This window comes from Ursus arctos, unplaced genomic scaffold (genome assembly GCF_023065955.2).
Source record: "Ursus arctos isolate Adak ecotype North America unplaced genomic scaffold, UrsArc2.0 scaffold_22, whole genome shotgun sequence".
NCBI classification, from domain to species: domain Eukaryota; kingdom Metazoa; phylum Chordata; class Mammalia; order Carnivora; family Ursidae; genus Ursus; species Ursus arctos.
The window spans coordinates 9,583,356-9,602,459 of record NW_026622897.1 but is presented as its reverse complement, the minus strand read 5'-3'; the positions used below and the strand labels follow the sequence as shown (position 1 = coordinate 9,602,459).

The window sequence follows — 19,104 nt, the reverse complement described above, 5'->3', positions numbered from 1 at the left end:
GCATGCAGGGACGCACAGGCACGGACACAGGCCCACAGAGACACAAGGATGGCGAGAGGAAGCACAAGCCCAGGCGGGCAGAAGAGGAGACAGGAGACACAGAGCACGTGGCAGTGTAAAGGGACCTGCAGCTGGCCCTTCCTCCCTGCCGATGCCCCTCCGGCTCTCTGCGCTAGGCTACCTTTCCCTACAGCCCTGTCGGGGCCTTTCCGAGCCTTGCCTGCACCCCAGCTCAAGGACGGGCAGGCTTCGGTCCAGCGGCCGCCACTGCCAGTGCCCTAGGCCCCTGAGCAACTGGGCCCCGCTGTCCTACAGGCTCCATGGGCAGTGACGGGGAAAGTTGGGAAGAAGGCAACGAGCGCTCCAAACGGCCCCAAGGAGCCGCGGGCTCTCCAGTGAGAGATTTCGTGCTGCCGTTCACTCCACTCCCTTCAAACCCACAGCACTCAGGATAGCCAGCAGTCATCACAGGCTCAGCTGGGCGAGGTTTCTGACGGAGGGTCCCCCAGGCTTCTGAGAACAGGAGGGCTGGGGAGCTTCACAGCCCCCCCGCCTTCTCTCACCTTTCTAGGAAGAACGCAGAAACCCCTAGAGTACTTGCAAATCCTAAACAGAATCTGCTAAGCCTCTCAAAAGCTCAGCCCCTCTCAATGAAGTTTTGCCCCCTTCGGCCGTTTCCGGGATGTGTGTGTGACTCGGAACCAGGGTCTAGAGATCCCACTCATCCCAGGAGCCCTTTCAGAGCACCTGCAGTACCTCACCAGAACCCAGAATGCCTTCTCTCTAGGGAGAGAGGGGGGGTCAGGCATTTCTGGCCAAGGGCTCCAGAGTCTGGCCTGCCTTGTGTGGCTGGGAGTGATGGGTGGGAGGCATGGGCGGTGTGGGTAGGGGAGGAGGTGGGTGCGGGGCTCTGCTGATGAGGGACAGCCCCTCCCCACCCACGTACTCGGGCTCTGTCAGAGGTGTGGTCTCGTTGGGCTCCGTGTGTTTCCCTCCATCGTGGTTTGGGGTCCGCTCCTCCTCAGTCCGCACTTCCACGATTGGCTCCTTGGACTCGTCTTTCCTGTGGAGAGAATGGCTGGTTCAATCCCGGGCTGCTGGGCAGGGAGGGGGCTCCTGGAGAAGCGAGCCATGGCTCATGGCACCCAGGCCTGGCCCAGAGTTGGCGGGGGGGTGGGTGGCGCATCTCAAGCCAGGCCCAAGTTCCTGAGCCTCAGCTCCCACTTGTGCTAGCGGTGTGACCTTGAGCACCTGACTTGCTCACCCCTGCTTCCATCTCCTCCTCTGGAAAATGGGGTAAATAGTCTCTGCCTTGTCGAGATGTTTCACATTAACCGAGATGATGAGTATGAAGCGCTTAGCGCAGTGCCTGGCACAGGATCACCTGCGTTTACGTACAGACTCTGACACGCGCTGGTGCTCACGGCTTACCCCTCGCTCTGTCCCTCCTCGCCCGGAGTCAGTGAAGGCTCCGGCTGATGCACTCAGGACGTGCTTCTCCAGAGATGCTGGAAGGGACAGGTCTGGAGCCTCAGCTCCACAAGGACAGGGAGCTTTACCTGTTCTGTGCGTGGCTGTAACCTAGTGTCTGGGAATAGTGCCTTGCCCTATAGTAGCTGCTCAATAAACATTTCTTGGGAGATGTTTGAGTGAATGTATGAATGAATGAATGAATGAATGAATACATGAAAGAATGACAGCAAGGCAAGTAGGTCTCTCAAATGCTATGGCAGGTCTGCTCTGGGTTCTGCTCTGAAAATTCCCCTCATTTTCACCTATGCAGGGATTTTCAAAGTACTCTGAAATTCTAGTATGTTAGATGTGAGGTTGGGCCCAAGAGTTTGCTTTGCAAACAGGGACCCCCCAAAGGCTGTGCTCTGAGAAACATTTCTCTATGAGATGGCTCCACTGCTGCTCCCACCGCCCCCGCCCCCGCCTGGGGCAGAGCCCAGACCCCAGCAGTGGCAAGTGGGTCTACACTCACGAGAAGGCGGCTTTGCCCTCCTCCATGTCCTTGCCCTTGGCTCCGGGCCCCGCCTTTCCGCACAGGTTGACGGCAATGCACATGAGCAGGCCACACTTGTTCAGGAAGTAGCAGGTGATGTCCACCACCACCAGGAGCAGGACGAAGATGACAATGAGGATGCCCACGATGGCCCCAGTGCTCAGGCCTGATGTAGGGCTGCCGTTGGCTTGAGTGGGAGGGAGAGAGAGAGAGAGATGGCTGGCGGTTAATACCCTGCCATGCACACTCCTGCGCCCTGCAGAGCAACAGCCCCTGGGGGTGGGGGAGAGCCTACAGCACAAAGCCATGGCATTTGTGTCAAGAGGGGCACCTTCCGTGGGGCTTTTCTATACCCCGGTGTTGAGACAACGGAGTCTCTTCGTATCTCCGAGAGGGGGGGATGGCAGCCGTATCTCACAGACCAGGGTACAGGGGCACGAGGCACCCACGAGTCAGGATGCGAGCGGGGACTGGGAGCTGTGTCTCCATCCTTGTGCTCAGTGTCCGCGCCTCCTCCCGACCCAGCCTTAGCTTATCTCCTGTGAGCCCTGGCAGCAGGCAGGTAGGTGGAGGTCACTGGTTTCAGGCTGGACTGTGGCTCTGGGGAGTAGTCACGGACAGGCTCCCATCTGGGGCAGCAGGGGGTTCCCAGGGCTTCCAGTGGGCTTGTGCTGACATCAGGCACAACGGTATGCCCAGATGCTACCCCACTTCCTCTCCTCTTTAGGACCAGCCCCAGAGGATCCCAACACTGGACAACGTACATGGTTTATCCTTCACTTCACCCAGGGAGCCGAATGAAACCCATTGACTCTGGAGACATGGAGGTCTGCCCAGCCCCGGAAGGCAAGGTGAAAGGTTTGGGTATACTCACCATCTGGGAGCTCAGGCCCACTTGGTTCAGACTTCAGGAAACCCAGCAGACTCACCCAGAGATGCACGTCCACACGGACAGGCACACTCACACTCAGGGCAAATACCCTCCGTGCCCACTACAGACAGACATGCAGTCTCACATCCGAGCAGTACCCAGCACGCCTGTTCTGGATGGGCTCACTCTGAATGACTCGGCCTCTGTGTCCTTCTCCCCTGGTGTCCATCTACAAGCCTCTAGGGCCCCGGGGGATTGATGGTCTCACAGAAGGGCCCCAGGCTCAGCTCCCCAGGCTCCCTTGTGATGGCTGTGAGTTGCCTGAGGTGGCCCCCTGACTGGCGAGTCCTCCCAGTGTCTGGGAGACATGTGGTCATGCTCCAGGAAGCAAGAACCCATGAAGAGCTCCGCCATAAGCCAGTGTGGGGACCACGACCTCAGACTGAAACTTGAGCACGTTTGCTTCGTTTTTCTTCTTCTGGAAGGACAGAGTCCCAGAATTGGCAGTCCCACCCCACCCCCAGACCTTGTCTGAGGCCTCCTGTGCCGCAGGACCCGCTGGGGTCACCCAGGTCTGCCCACTAGAGGCAGAAACTGTGGCCAACACGATCTGGGTCCCACTGTGCCTTTGCTGAGCACCAGGCTGGGCCTGGGGTGCGCTGCCAGCCACACGTCATACCAAATAATGGAGGAATGCGTAGTCCAAGGTGACAGGTGCTACAAACAGGCCACATTCTTCTTTTTCCATGAAGTCTGTGTTCCTGGGGGCACTCCTTTCTCTGCCCAGGGGGTCCCTACTCAGGCCCCATGGAGCTTCTTCAGTGGTGGTCCTACCCCACTGGTCTTTCTTTCAAAGTTTAATTCAGGGTACGAGCCACTAGCCTGGCACACCAGAGATGACTGCTCACTCACAGTTGGATTCGTAGTACCCATGGCACAGATGGACTTTAGTTGGAGAAGATTCTCAAATTCTTGAATATTTGTGGCTTCTTTGGGACCTTGGTCTTACTTTCCAGCCTTTCCTCCTTGGGCTCGCTGGCTGGTCCCATCCAACCCACACTGAAAACCCTAGCCTATCCCTAGGAAGTCAACAAGACAGGCCAAGGGCTCTGTGCTCAGAGGCCCCAGCTCTGGCCACGCCGTCTCCGGACTTTGGTGGCAGGAAATGGCCGGCTGGCCCCTGAGGTCCGCTGGAACGGGTCTTTTCCCTAGCAGCTCACAAAAGTGGAATAAAGCATCCATTCTTCTCTCGCAGGTCCTCACACATTTCACCCCAATAAGCAAAGAGAGGCATGCAAGCCTTCCTGATTTTCAGAGTCCCAAAGCTGCTTCCCTGAACAGGGAGGGAGAATCAGCCTTGGGCTTTCTCTCTAGCCTGTGACACCGGGCTGGAAGCCACTGCTGCCTCCTGAATCAGTGCCCCACAGTGCTGAGTGCCTGCTTCCCGAGGAAGGAGCTGACATTACTTGTGTGAGGGGCAATGTTCGTGTTTTCAGACTCAGTGGTATGAACTGTGCATTCCGAGGTGAATACATAAGTGTGGTTTTCGGGGACCCATCCTATCTCCGAAGAGGATGGCACACCACTGCCGTGTCTCCGTGTCTGTGAGAGGCAGCAGTTGTCCGGCTTGTGCTCTGGGCTCGCCGGACCTGGGCGGGGGGAGCCTTGGTTCTGAAGGCCAGCACCAGGAGCATGCACAGGGGAAGGGCCAGGAGGATACAAAGACCCTTGTGACATGAGACAGAAAGAAGGGAAGTGGTCTTCCCTTCTATCGGAGGCAAAATTCAGACTCTTCGTCCTGCCCTAAAGGCCCTACACGCGCTGTAGACCCTGCCACTCTTCTGACTGCTGTGACCGTGGCACCGCCCTCCACGCCGCTCCCTGTGCTCCAGCCAGAGCCTTCATTCTACCTGCTGAACAACCCCCCCCAATTCCTGCCTCAGTGCCTTGCTGACCCCTTGCCTGTGACACTCCAGCCCCATAACCTCCTGGGTGGCTCTTTGTCATCCTATAGGCCGAGGCTCAAAGGTCACCTTGTCAGAGAGCCCTCTCCCCCCGTCCCCTGATCTCTTATCTAGTGAGGCCCCTCTGCCCAGTATCTACCGTATTACCTATTTTCTTCTCTTTTTACCTCTATCTGCCATTTTCTGTTCATTTACATGCTTTTTATTTGGCTGTCCTTTCTGGAAGGTTCTGCAAGGTACTCTGTCTTATGTCTCCCCAGCTACTAGGACAACCTGACTGGTAGGAAATGTTCAAAGAATATTCTGGAAAAAATGAGTGGGCGTTGAGTCTGGAGATGAGAGCGCCACCTCCTGAGATTCACAGGTGGGCTGTGAGACCACGGACGCAGTCTTGTTCGGCATCACTGCTGGATGGAAACTGGATGGGAACTCGAGGACCCGGGGTAGATTTCAGCTCCCCTCGAGAAAGAACTAACAGAGCAGGAGCTGCTTTGGCAGGCAAGCCCCCTGAGGCTGGAGGCAGCCGAGCGGCGGCTGGACGACCCCTTGACAGATACTGTAATGCTCTGGAAAAGGTCCCCATGAGGGGCAGGCCTGGGGGGATGGCGTCTCCAAGCTCTCCTCAACCACAGGAGCCCGCCGTCCCACATGGCCGTCCAGCAGCACCCCGCGCACGGTGCGGACCCCCTGCACAGTGTGTGCTGAGAAGGACTTTTTCTTGGAAGACTGCATCACTCAGGAGGTCCTGTTTTTATTCACCCATTCTTGTGATTTTATTTTTGTGTGAAAAATAAACATCTTTTAGCATAATGTCTGTCCACCTGCGGCAGAATTTTGGGGTGCTTCAAATTTAGACTCTGGGGCTCCCCACTTCTACCCAAGCAGAATCTCTGGGGGTGAGGCTCAGGAATCAGGATTAGGGGGAGCGGCCTGGGTGGCCCTCATACACACTACAGCTTGAGGTCCTCTTGTACCTGCTGTACAATGAGTAACAGCTGCAGTCTCACCGCGTGGCCTGACCTAGCAGACTGAACGGATGGAGAGAAAGCAAGGACTGTCCCCGGAAGAAAAAGGACCACCCAGTTCACCTCTGAGAGTCTCGACTTCCAGACGGAGTAAGGTGCTCCTCAAGCTAGAGAAAGAGTGTGCGTAGCTTTTACGAAAAGCAGCCGTAAACCAGGTAACACCAGGAAATGGATGAAGTGCACTGAAGTCAAGCTGACACCCGCTAGCTCTCGGGGGTGATACAGGACTGCAGTCCAGGAGAGCCGGAAGGACCAAGGGTAGCCCCTGTACCTCAGCTAAGAGTTTGTAAAAGGAAAACATAAAAACCTTCCAGGGGTCTATCTTTGCCCGACTGACCCATCCACAAACGCACATGCAAAGAGAGTTTCTTGGGAGCAGCTCCTCCATGACCTCCAGGGTCAGAGTCACTCCACGGTGATGCTACGAAGTGGGGCTGTCCATCTTCTGTGGTTCCTGGCATGCAAGAGGTTGACACTGAACAGGGACCTGGCTGCCCCAAGATGGAGACCTACATACATCTTTCTTTCTTCAATGCCTCTAAATGGGAATCCGGGTCTCACACTCTATAGACGCCAAATGGGCCTGAGTCACTGTGTCACGGGCTCTCCGTGCAGCACAGGGGCCCCTCCCACGGAGCTGGGACTCTGGTTTACTCATAACCCTGTACACGTCTGCTTGCTCCTTCCCAGAAGCCACTCTTAAACAGATGGCCAGTCTCAAGGGCTTTCGGGAAGCGTTCTACTAAGTGTGATTATGAACAGAACAGGATTTGCCAATGAGAGCCTTCTCTTACATTCCATCACCAGGTCACTCAGCGCAGCCTCTGCTGCGGGGTCCTAACGGGAGCAGTGAAATCAGGCGCCCTAGTTACAGAGTTGTGTATCTGGTGGCCCACGGTGAGCCTCTGACCCCGAAGTGACCACCTCCTGCTTCTGCAAAGGGACTGCCCCTTCCCCCTGCCTGCTGGGGACGGGGAACGTCCAAGGAGGCAATGACCCCCAGGAGTTCTCAGGGCAGCTGAGCAAAATGCACAGCTCCTCATCAGGAAAGGAAAGCATTTCCTCTGCTAGAACGCCACGCAGCAGGCTAAGTCTGGGGTGCGATTTAGGGTAATCAGTTATTCGGGTACACGTGAGGTGGCAGGAAAGGGCTTCTGACATTTTGTAGGACACACAACTATTCAATAAAATCAAACACGCTGGTGAGTTCACGTGGACTGTTATTTCCTTTAATAATGCAGAGGTGTAAACTTCATCAAGGCCTCGCCGATTATCTACACAACAGTGTTAGCATTCTTATTAGTAACAAACGTGATCCAAACCTGCCGTATAAATATTTCAGAAGTGAGCAGAGGAACCCCGCGGCGTGTGGAGCGTGGCAGCGCTGGCAGGGCGCGGCGGGGGCAGCTGAGCGAGGTGGCAAGTGCTTCCTCCCGCCGGGGTCTCGAAGGGCCACTATCTTGGGGACTGCTTGGTGGGGCCGGGGGCCACAGCCGTCACTGAGAACGGTGTCCAGTGGGAGTGGGCGCGCCCTCACACTGTCTCTCGAAAGGCATCCCGTTACAAACAAAGGGCCTGCCTGCACCGACCCCAACGTAGTTTTGGCTGAGGCCCCGCCTCGCCCGGGGTGTGCTGAGGGGACAGGGCCATGTCAGCTCTCCCTACACTTTGGGCTAGATCTCCATGAGTCCCTTCGGAAACACTGACACCGGCCCTCCCGTGTGGGTGGGACTGGGACCAAGCTGGGGCAGACTCCCGAGATGGGCCCTCCTGGGTGAACATGGGACTCCTGCCCAAGATGATATCAAGAGCATGCCAGGAGCCAGGAGGACATTGACGGGCCACTTGCGTGAGGACAGATCTCTCCTTCCCTCACCCTCCCCAGAGCTCTCGCTAACTGACCTGGGATTCTTACGCCAGGCCTGGAAGCACCGCGTGTCTCTCCTCAACGCTCCGCCTCATGCCTAAGAACCACGCCTGCTTCTCTTGTGCTGGTGTGAAGGCAGGGCAGGGACCCCAGGGGGAGAGGTTCGAGGTGGGGCTGGGGGACAGACAAGGCTGGGGCAAGAGGCACTGCCTGCCTGAGCTGCTGGGAAAAGTGCGGCCTCCAGTGTCTGCACATGAGCCTCTCAATGGTGAGCGCTGGGGGACACAGGCCTGGGCCAACCCACACAGGCAGCTCTGCCCCGCAGACGGGATCGCTGGGATTCCCAAAGGGAAAGACTAGTCTTCAAACATTAATTAAGAAAAAAAAAAAAAAAAACCACAACAAACAGAACTAAAAAATAAACAACAAGAACAAAACTCAAACTTCTGTGGGATGTTTAGAGATGAGATATGTAGATGACAGGACCACAATGGAGGCAGGTCTCGTTCAGTGGAAGGTCCGTCCCCGAGCTCACAGTGTTACTGGGCAGGGTCCAGCTGAGTCTCCGAGCGAGACTCTAGTGAGCACGCGGCACCTCCTCTCCTGGGCATGCGCAGACGCGTGCCCCCGACAGCAGAGAGGACCACCTGGCGGTCACCAGAATTTTTTAAATGTCACTAAAGCCACTGACCACTATGGGGGCTGGGGATTGGGGAAGTAGGACAGGCTGACCCAGTCACAGTGTGTGCATGCTCTGGACTGGGCAATCCAGGAGGGACCTGTCCCCACCCTTCTGCCGTGGTGAGTGTGTGTGGGGTGGGGAGCGCATGACCCGGGCCTGGCTTGCGGTGGGTACGTCCAACTTGGGGACTGATGTGTATGCGAGACTGTCGGACAACAACCCCCAAGACACGAGGCTCTGTGCTGACCTGTGGCTCGCTGCTGGGCAGCCCAAGTCACCCCGATGGGGGGACACCCATCTTACAAAGCTGACGGGCACCGGGTGCATCACAGGCTGGCTCTGTTGGCAGCACCAGCATAAGCTGCTGGTTGTAATACCAGGACCAAAGCGCCTCCCAGAACATCTGAGCAGCCCCAGAAAATGCCTAACAAATCCAATTTCTTCCACTGTATGGGCAACGGGCGACTGACTTTGCCCATTGTGTCAGCAAAATGCTCGGGTGCAGCCCAGTGGTCTGGCTCTCTGACACGGGCACGTCAACACAGGCGAAGCCAGCTACGTTTTGAAGGTCAGAGGAGGAGCGCGGGGTTGGAATGGGGTGGGGAGCACGTGGCGATTCGAACAATCTGATGCAAACTTTAGGAGGCACTTAGACATTTTCCTCTGCTGCATCACTTTCAGGTAAGAACAACAACAAAAAATCCAACAGGTAGCAGATGTGCGAAACTTTTCTGTAAACCTAGCATAATGCTTTTTAAAAACAGTGTTTAAAGAAAAGCGCTCCCAAGTGTTTTCGAACTGCCACTAGAAAGGGGCAAGCTCCTTGTGAAGTGGCACGAGAGATCTGTGAATGGTAAAATGTCTGGAGGTCCGGCTTTTTCCCATCACCAAACCTTCCTCTTCCACACAGAGTGCTTGGTGGCGTGGCTGTGGCGGTCCTGACAGGTTCTTCCAAAGGGGGCACTGATCATTCTCAGAGGAACTGGGCATTTAAGCAAACTGAACTGTGTGTGTGTGTGTGTGTGTTCATGTCCCTAACAGAGCAAAAGCAGAGTCACTGCAGAGAGAAGCAATGAGACAAAGGTGTAGGACGCGGAGCAGCCTCCCAAGGTCGCTGCAGGGCCGAGCAACGCACGCCCAGAGAGAATGGGTTGTTTGAAAACAAATGTGGCAGTGGGGATGTCCCAGTGACGGACGTCCAAGGTGAGATGCGTGAAGACAGACACAGGGAGGGGACGGGGGAAAAGGAAAGAGAAGGTAGAGACAGAAACAGAGAAAAAAAAAATAGATAAAAAGAAAAAAAATTAGGTCAAATATAGAAAACGCAAGAATCAAAGGTTAATTCAACTTAGTAAATTAAACTGACAAAGGTTAGAGAAGAGTTCAGTACGGTATCACTCCCGTAAGGCCAGTTCCGAAGCTCAGCGAGGCCAGAAGCAGCACAGCAGGGCGAAGTCAGGGGTTAGGGGTCAGCGAGCAAATGAAATTCAAGTGAGAGAACAGAGCCTCTGCAGTCAAACACAAGAGTGTGATTAGGAGGGTGTTACCTCTGACTAAGGTCAGGCCTCTTAGGAACAGTCAAGGAGCCTATCCACAGCCTCCTAGCCTCTAGAGCTTTCTACACGCAGCAGGAGAGAAGCACCATGAGCGGCTCAGGGATAGACCAGACTCCTCCTCCTCGGGCGCCACGCCCCCAGCCACACCCGCTGTTCAAGACAAACTCATCTGCGACCCTCACCTCCTGCCACCCCCTGACCACACAATCCCACCATGAACGCACATCTTGTAACTCGCAGGTTTTGTACACAGGTCCCAACACCATGGCCAGGGAAGTCCAGCCAAGCACAGAGCCACCTCCTCCTAAGACGCGTGCGGTAGAGCCACCGAGCCCTCGTGGGGGAGGTGAGCAGTCCCTCCAACCCTCTCCGGCTTCCCTGGGCACCTGGAGCTTAACAAGAAGGACTCTGACACCTCTGCAGGGCAGCACCCTAGAGGACAAGGTCTTCTCCTATTTCTATATCTGACTCACAGGGTCCCCAACTGCTCCAGCCCCACGAGCTGATGCTAGGGGCAGCACTCAGCACGTGAACGCGGCGCGTCCAAGCGGCCTGCCTACGTTGCCTAGGCCAGCGACAGGTGCGGTCGGAAATCTCTCGCTGAAAAAGGGTTACTCAAGCCTGTCGCTCCCCCAGCTCCTAAGTGTCCCATAAAGGCTGAGCAGAGCTGGACACGTTCCAGACTGTTGATTTCAATGGAAAATGGACCAAAGAACACAAAGAAAGAAGGGGCACAAGACGGCAGGGCCACCTCTGGACATGGTGTTAAGCAGTAGTGAGAACACTTCTGGCAGCCACGCCCGGGTGCCTGGCCTTCACGCTGACCATGTGCACTACGGGGCCTCCCTGACAAGGCAGAGGGTAAGACCAATCGACATGTCTCATCTGTGGTTTAAGGCCCACTGGCCAGCTCCCTGGAGGCCCCCACATGTCTGTCAGACACACACATTCATGCACACTCAACCGTGGGGATCCATACACTGGCCTCACTTTGTTGTTCCGCTAACTGGCTCGTGCACGCGCAGGCAGGCCCGCGTCCTAGGCAGCCGTACCCTTTCTGGTCTCCCTCCCGCTGGGAGGCGCTATTGTGACGACTGAGCAGAGTGCCCAGGCAAGCATCAGAGACAGGACAGGCCTGACGGGGTCACACCAAGGCAGCTGGGAGACTGGAACATCTTCCTACCACGCTTGAAACCAGCAGAGTTTATGGGACCCCCTTTCAACGGGCTGCAGCTGCAATGCCCACCTCTCCTGCCTGTGGCTGGCACTGGGCTGATCTGGAAACGCACAGAAGATCCCTTTCTGCTCTGAAGGTTTGGTCAATGAGGAGACTAACCATCAGCGACAAGGGGCCTGGGCCAGCAAGCAGAACTCTCACTTTGTTCCCACACTTGAGTTGGTCTTGGATCCCTAGAGACAGGTCTGCGTCTCCTAGGAGAACTGCTCCTGTCATGGTCTCCAGCGTGGGGTTTGCCAGCATCTACTCTCTCCACATTCTCTGTTTCAAGCGATTCAATTTAATCTTTGTTGCAGTGGAGAGGCCCTTGGAAGATCGGACTTTTAACTAACTGGGCACTGTCTCTTCCTTCTCTTGGGGTCCCCACAGAGAAGAGATTTTGACCATGATTGTGCAGTAAGCAAGCATCAAATAGAAAGCGCTCGAACACAATTAGGTGGTCCTTGTATGAACGGCAGAGCGTAGATAAGGTCTCAAAAAAAAGATCCTTACTCAACCAGCTGCCAAGGCTTGGCTGGAGCTGGGTTTTTCCCATCTGAGGGGTCCCGCGGACGGGCTTAGCATCAGTCCTTCAGGGCTGAATGACACAGGACCATTGCCCCAGGATGCTTGGCCAAGCCTTCCTGGGGGTCCAGTACATCTCAACCCACTGCACAGATAGGTACAAAGCAAAACTAAGCTTTGCATGGGCAACCGATCGTGAGGATGGCTGGAAGCAAAGCAAGTTGTCAGGGCTGTGCAGGCACATTAGGAGGTGCGGCACTGGGCATTAATTCAAAGCGGGACACTCACAGAAAGCAGAGGCAGGCATACCTGGGATGGCTGTGGGCTGGGCCGAGGTCCTGAACACAAAATGAGCCGCCTTAGACTTCCCCTGCTGGTTCTCAGCCACCACGTAGACCTCGTACTCAGCATTCCAGTCCAGGGACTTGAGCATGACGTGGTCACTTCCAGACGGGAGCCGGATCTCTGGTTTCCACTCGGAGGACAGCTTCTGGGAGAAACCGGCAGGAAGGACACAAGACACCAGGGCAGTTTAGATGAAAATGTCGGTGAGACCAGCTAACGGGAAGAGCTTCAGGGAGTCACAATTACTGGTGCAAAATAATAAAAAACGATGATAGGACAGGGTGTTCATTCTTTACCAGCCTGAAAACCCCTAAGGATGATGCAGGTCAAGAGGTCAACCTCGCATTTCGCAAGCACAGTGGCAGATGGCAGGTGGTATAGGGCCAACCTTCCAATGTCCTGTCCCATCGCTGTCAGGGTGCCCAGAGACCCAAGAACATTCTGGAATGCATGGGCACATGGATGCCCCAGAAGAGCCATACGTCAAATATACTTCTTGTCCTATTTCAGGAAGTGGCTCACACTCAGCTGTGTGACTCACCTCCCTGACACAGGAACACTGCAGAGATTCATTTTATCAACAATAAAAACTGCCATTTGTTGAGCACCAACCATGCTCCTGGCCCCGTAGTAAAGGCTTTCCACAATTTTCTCATTGTATCCCTACAAACAGCCTGTAAAGGGTTTTATCAGGCTGCACGTTCGCTTGGCCCTATGTCACTGTTGGCCCAGTTTTAATCTAAAACAATTTAAAACAAAGAAATTCAGCTGTCCACGTCTTCTCTTTTTCTGAAAGGCTCCTGTCCTTGGTAAACTCTATAAAAGAGGTAACCATAATATAAAGCAAATATTATGCTACACAAAAATACTAATAATATCTAATAACAATATTTAGCAAACACCAAGTGTTAGAAGTAGAAGAGAAGGCAGGTAAGGCTGTTGAAATCTAACATATCTCAGTGTTCTGTCCCCATTGTCTTTTTAAGGCAGACCTGCCTGACTCAGCCACAGTGGCTCTTCTGGAAAACTGACATGTGAGGTGGCCTCGTCTGGGAGGTGTCTCCAGACCCGGGTGTCATCTTAGCAGTGATTACTGTAATTATGGGGTGGGGGTAGGGGTTCCATGTGGCAGGCACATTTCAGGTTCTTTGCTTATATTAGAACTGATCTTTACAATAAGTTGATAATCTATTTTATTCCCATTTTACAAATAGAGAAATGGAGGTTTTTGGAAGACTGGGTGACCTATTCAGATCACATGCTGGTAAGTGGTAAAGCTGCAACTGGATCCCATGTCTGTCTGGGCCACATCGGCCTAACAAGGGCCAGAGATGGTCCACCCGACCCCGCTGTCCACTTCCTGTGGGCTGTGCTGGGCCACCATTCAATCCCAGTATCCTGTTCCACAGCGAGGAACCACAGGGGCCTCTCACACAGCCGTGCCTCTAGGCTGGGCCTTAAGGAGTTCACAGAGGCTCCCCCTCTGACGTCAGCCTCATGCCTGGCTTCACAGTTAACCGGGGAGGGGCTGAGTGGCATGACAGGTCTGCCCACCAGCTGGGAAGTGTGCCTGGTAGGGCTCTGTGCTGTAGTGACTCTCCATTAAGCCTAACCAGGCAAGGGCTCACACATCACTTCAGTGGGGGCTGATCAAAGAGAAGGAGAAGTCAACTTCCTTGAAAAACCCTTTCTATTTGAGGTAAGAAAACTGCTCTCTGGTTCATTATTTCCTAGGGGTAAGAAATCCGAGCCGGAGGCTATTCCCAGCGCTCAGACGCTGCCTCTAGATCTCTCAGCAACTGGTTGTGGCTGGCAGTGGCCAAGTGTCATTCTAAAACCAAAAAAAGTTAGAGTGATTCTCATTTTGGGGGCTGGAGATAAAAAGTGGGATGACAGAAATCTTGGATGGTGAGCAAACCAGGAAGAAAGGGTTCAGGGCCAAGCTCACTGAGAGCAGGATTAGACCAGCTCAGGGAGGGTCTGAGGGGCAGGTGGGAACGACCATGGTTTGGGACGGGAAGGCAGCCCAAGGCAGGGGTGAAGAGCCCGGTGTCTTCAGACAGACCTGGATTCAAACTCTGCTCACCCAGCTGTGAGAGATCAGGCATTATTGACTGGGTACGTTACTTCCTCCGTAAAGGGCAGAGAATCCTAAGGCCAGCTTCGTAGGGTTCTTGTGGGGAGACAATACACGTAATTGCAGTGCCTGGCCCACTGCACACACTTTATCAAACGCACTTATCATGAGAGATCAGTATACTATTTGCACAAAGTACTGGGTAATGGCAATACCACTTTGCAGAAATGTTCAAGAAGCAGAGAAATCGATCACGAGAGGAGTTTGTCGCCATCACAATCGTATTAGAGGTTTCAAAATGGTCCCAGTGCAGACATGGCCCGATGGCTGTAGGTCAAACTTGGGACTTAAAACCCTGACCAGAGCCCCTGAGCCATCTGCAAGACACAGAATGACTCTACCCCACCTGGGCTTTGCAGGTTGTTGCCCCAACAAGGTAGGTGTCAGGGCTGCAGAAGTGGGGGTGAAGACGGGGCCGGAGCCACTCACCGCTCGGTACTTGACCAGGTAGTGCCTGATGGGGGAGCCGCCGTCATCCTGCTTGATCAGGTTCACCTTAATAGAGTTTCCATCCTCGCCCATCTGCCCCTCAAGCTTAGGTGCGCTGGGTTCCCCTGAAACAGCCAGTTAATTCATGTGACATTTTCACCCACGAAAGGAAAATCCAATCCGTCAGCATGGGATATAGTGACAGTGTGGGGTTGGGCTTTTTTCTTGCTTTCTCAGAAATTCAAATGGTTAAAAAGCAATAAATATAAAACTTCGGGTTCCACAGATGCCTCAGACTTAGCCCCAAACTGGGAGTGCCTTTTGGGAATGTTCTCGGAAACCTTCCCTAGTAGAACAGTCCTTTTACCATTTTAGAAACAGGATTTTTTTTTTTTTAAATGTCTCTCACTAGTGCTTGCATTTCCTTTTTGCCTGCTCTTACAACTGGAGATTTAACTGTGATGAGCCTGAAACATTTTGAGGAACAGACTGAAATAGAGGAAAATGTGTGTAAGTGTTTAAGAAGGAAACTTACACCCATACGATAATTCTTCAAAGCAACCAGTTTCTTCCTGGATACGTGATTCGTCCTGGGGGTCCAGGGGACCCACATTCCTAGTAGGGGTGGATTCTTGTGACCGGCTTTCCATGAATTAAATTCTGTTACTTAGATTCACTTAGAAACATGACAGGTTTCCAGTTGTGCTTAAATAAAGCCCACACGTAGCCAGGGGCAAGTCTCCTGTAAGCAAGCACCCTGCATTTGTGGCTCAACCGCCTGAGTGGTAATCCTGGGCACCTTGTTTAAAGTTTTTTTGTTTGTGAGAAGAGAGAGGAAAGAAATGTCTTTAGGATTTCTCAGTAGAGAAAAGTCAATGTCTCTATTTGCAGTCTACGCTCGGCTTGTGAATCCAAGGTAGAGAAGGAAGATGGGCTTGTACGGGACTAACTACCAGGGCTGGGATGGTTCTTCCGTAAGACGCTGACTTACTTTAAGAGAAACTGTGTCATTAGTGGACACTGGAAACAATGAGGTGAGAGACTGATATAAGGTGAAATGAAGATTCAATGCACTTGGGGACCCTGCACTTCCTCCGAGGACACATCTCTGTGTCTAGTTCATGGCCTCAGACGGAAACTTGGGAGAGCCTATAAACAGTTACCCTCTGGGTGGGTTGTCCTGGCTTGTTTGCTGGAGGACAGAATCAGACATGTGACCGAAAACCCAGAAAGGTTTGTCACCAGGCTTCAGACCTCATTACCCCCAAGTGTACCGTCGGCCATTTGTGACAAGCCTGCTGGCAAAGCCACTGAGCCCACCCTCCTCATTCAGCTACTTTGGGAACCGCACCATGGCTGCTTGTCCTGTTCCTCCCTTTGCGACAAGAAGGAACCAGAGAGGGAGAGCTCATGGACAGCCCTGGCTACTCGGCCTGGGCCCGCAGCACACACACCACCAGGGAGCTGGTTAGAAATGGAGATTCCACTTTAACAAGATCCCCAGGTGACCCGTGTGCATGTTTATGCTTGAGAAGCCACCGTGACGGGGACGCAGGGGGTCTGCAACAGGGAGGACGCATCACGCTCATGTGCGAGGGAGAAAGGATTTAGGAAAAGTTGTGCTTGTGCTTTACTTTCCTCAATCAGTGATTAAGGAAAATGAGAAACAAGAATTAAAAAAGGCAAGAAAAGGTTTTAGGCAAAGACTTGTCCTGTTTTCGAGCCGCTCTCTAGACACTGGTCCCAACTCTTCAGTGGAAAACATTTCGGAATTTGGTTTAGATGATGTCAAGGCAGACACACTTTTCAAATTCTTTTGGACTGTTCTAAGTCTTAGACAGAAGTTTAGTAATGAATGATATCATTATAAATATCCAGTGCTACGAAGAAACTCAAACCAGGGGGAGGCTACATCAGAGCGGGGCAGGTCTATGCAGTCACCAGTGCTGAACAAACTGGGAGCATGAGGCATGGAACTTTCCAATCCTAATCTCTGAAGCAGGGTGACCAACTCACCCTGGCTGGCCTGGGCCTTTCCCAGGTGTCAGCACTGCAAGTCCTGCACTCCAGAAAACCCTTAGTCCCAGGCACACAGGGATGGTTGGTGGCCCGAGACAGAACGGGGATGGGCATGAACGATGACTTCCATATTCGGAATTGCGACACTGACTCGGTGATGGTCTATTTGCCTTAAGAAGGAGGGAATGAGGCAGCATCGATGGCCCTTCCAACACACTCACCAGGCAAGGACCCAGTCCTTCCCCCAAGGCCTTTGCTTTGGGGGGAGTATCTACTTAGAAGAGGCGCTCCCTTTCATGTTTGTGGGGACCCCTGTAAAACGGAACGCTTAGACAGGCCTCTGCCTCACTATGCACAAATGTAGAGTAGGGGCCCTGCGCTAGGCGTTCTCCAGGGCCCCCTCTCACTCTGTCAGCGCTGTGACCCGAGGATGGTCACTGCGTCAGGATGAACTATCTAAGAACACCTTGGCTATTTTCACAACACTGTGAAAGACGCAAAATAAGGATGTTCGGCCAATTTCAGTGAGAGGAACCCCAAGATCAGTGATCCCACATCTCTAGGGCACAGGGTAGACCTTTTTTTTTTTTTTTTTTAACAATTTATAAAAGTTATTCTCCCCAAAAGTCATGTCTTTGAAAAGAGACCCCAACTGTCTTCAAAGACCTAGGAATAAAAATCTGGCCAAGGAATCTCTGCAGAAACCAACAACCCCTATGAAAGTAGTCAAGTCTCATCTTTGGATGTGTTTCAAAAAAACAGAATCAGAATCAAAGAAAAATCACTAAAAGCTATACCACGGTTAGAACACAGTTCTAACACTGACCACAGCTGGAACGCTACCCATTGCTATCATTTTATCAGAGTGACGACCACGTTATTCTGACATGGTTGTATTACTTTCTCATAGAATTTAGAGCATATCATGCAATATTTAGGGGTGTATCACTTCAAGCGCTTTAACTATGATTTACTCAACCAGCGTTTACCGAGTATCCACCTTTTAGGTACCAGGTAGTCACTTAGGCATTGGCGTCTCAAAGGTAAACAAGACAAGGTTTTGTTTGTCAAATGAAAAAAAAAAAACCTAGTTATGATCAATTCCTTTTAAAAAATGGCGGGGCCCTCGTACAGAAACGTAGCCCTTCCTGTGACAGTGTTTCTACAGGAAGATTATCATCAACCAGCACCAGAGGGATTCTGACCCACTTCGTAGCTCTGGAACTTGCTGTAGTCACATAAAGGTGAAGAAAGAGCAATATTTATTTAATGAATTGCCGTATCCACCTTCAAATGTTCCCCGTGTCAGTTTTTGTAAGGACTAAAGATAGGCTAAAGGGACTGCTTCCTGAGCTTTCAGCAAGAAGGCTCCAGCCACGCCTGACGAAGGGGGGCCGATGCTGGAGAGATGGGGCCTTGGCATCTGGGAGGCTCACGGCTTTACTGAACACATTAGGAGAGGAAATTATTTAGAGGGTCCCAATGTGCACTGTGTTCTGAAATGGCTGCTCTGATTGAAATCATTATGGGTAATTTCAGCAAAACCAATATTGTAATTATTTGTAAATGTTGGTTTGCAATTCAACAGCGATCGGCAGGTTGCTCCAAGAAAACCCCTGGGGTTAATTACACCTTCTGAATTTAGCTTCAGCCATGAGTCAGATTCCCCCCCAAATATTTTATGTAAAGACTAAAAAAACCCAACAGCACCTTAAAAATAAACCTTGCCGATAACAAATATAAAATATCAGGCAGCCCTGGTCTTTGCTAGAAGCATGTAAATCATGTGTGCAAGGAAACAAGAAGATACCATAGAGACCACATACAATCAGAAATGTTACAGACAGGTCTTATAAATTCCTCTTAGAAATCGTAATTGAAATGTGTATTTCTGGCCTTGTGGATTGTAGGTTCTTTGTAATTTTTGTGCTGTTGTGCCCTAAAATCGGAGTCGGCTTCATGTCCTTCCCCTCGTCAGCCTAAGCCCTGAGGTCAGAAAGCTTACTGCTGGGTGCCTGAATTTCATAACGAAATTATAGCAAGCCCAGGGCGTTTGGACAGCGTTTGTGAATTTTAGAAGGAAAACAATATTCTACTTCTCACTCAAAAATGCCCAAGTACCAAGAATTCTCTCTTCTGACTGAAGTGCTGAGGGAGGCCTGACCCACACCCTTTCCTCATCCACTTTGCTGTCTCCTCCCACAGGCATCTGCACAGAGTTTTGGGCATCTGAGTACAAACCAGTGAAGGACGTAAGGCTTGCATCGGACTCTTTCCCTTTTTCTATCAAATGGGATTGTCTGGCATCGCAATACTGTTACTTTTGTGTATCCTAACTCCTGTTCCCTGTGAATTACTTCCTGCACACAATTTGAAACCAATTTGAAACATACATATGCCTTTTTGTTACTTGCTTAGAAGAGCCCAAAATGTATGATTTGGCTGTTCAAATATGAAGCCTAT

At 52.5% G+C, this 19,104-nt stretch overlaps 1 protein-coding gene across 16 annotated transcripts in view; it reads right to left on the bottom strand.

Moving 5' to 3' along the window:
* The window catches only part of NCAM1 (neural cell adhesion molecule 1), a 292,392-nt gene that overhangs the window by 4,154 nt on the left and 269,134 nt on the right, over window positions 1-19,104 (bottom strand). For 5 of the 16 annotated variants that reach the window (XM_026505739.4, XM_048217424.2, XM_048217428.2 and 2 more), the window contains 4 exons: window positions 14,623-14,747; window positions 12,021-12,198; window positions 1,985-2,192; window positions 947-1,063 (listed from right to left, as the gene is read on the bottom strand). In XM_026505739.4, coding sequence (XP_026361524.1) covers window positions 947-1,063; window positions 1,985-2,192; window positions 12,021-12,198; window positions 14,623-14,747 — 628 coding nt within the window. Of the gene's footprint in view, window positions 1-946; window positions 1,064-1,984; window positions 2,193-7,067; window positions 9,529-12,020; window positions 12,202-14,622; window positions 14,748-19,104 lie in introns of those variants that run through there. The other 11 variants (XM_044386647.3, XM_057316955.1, XM_044386650.3 and 8 more) reach the window with 3 other exon arrangements.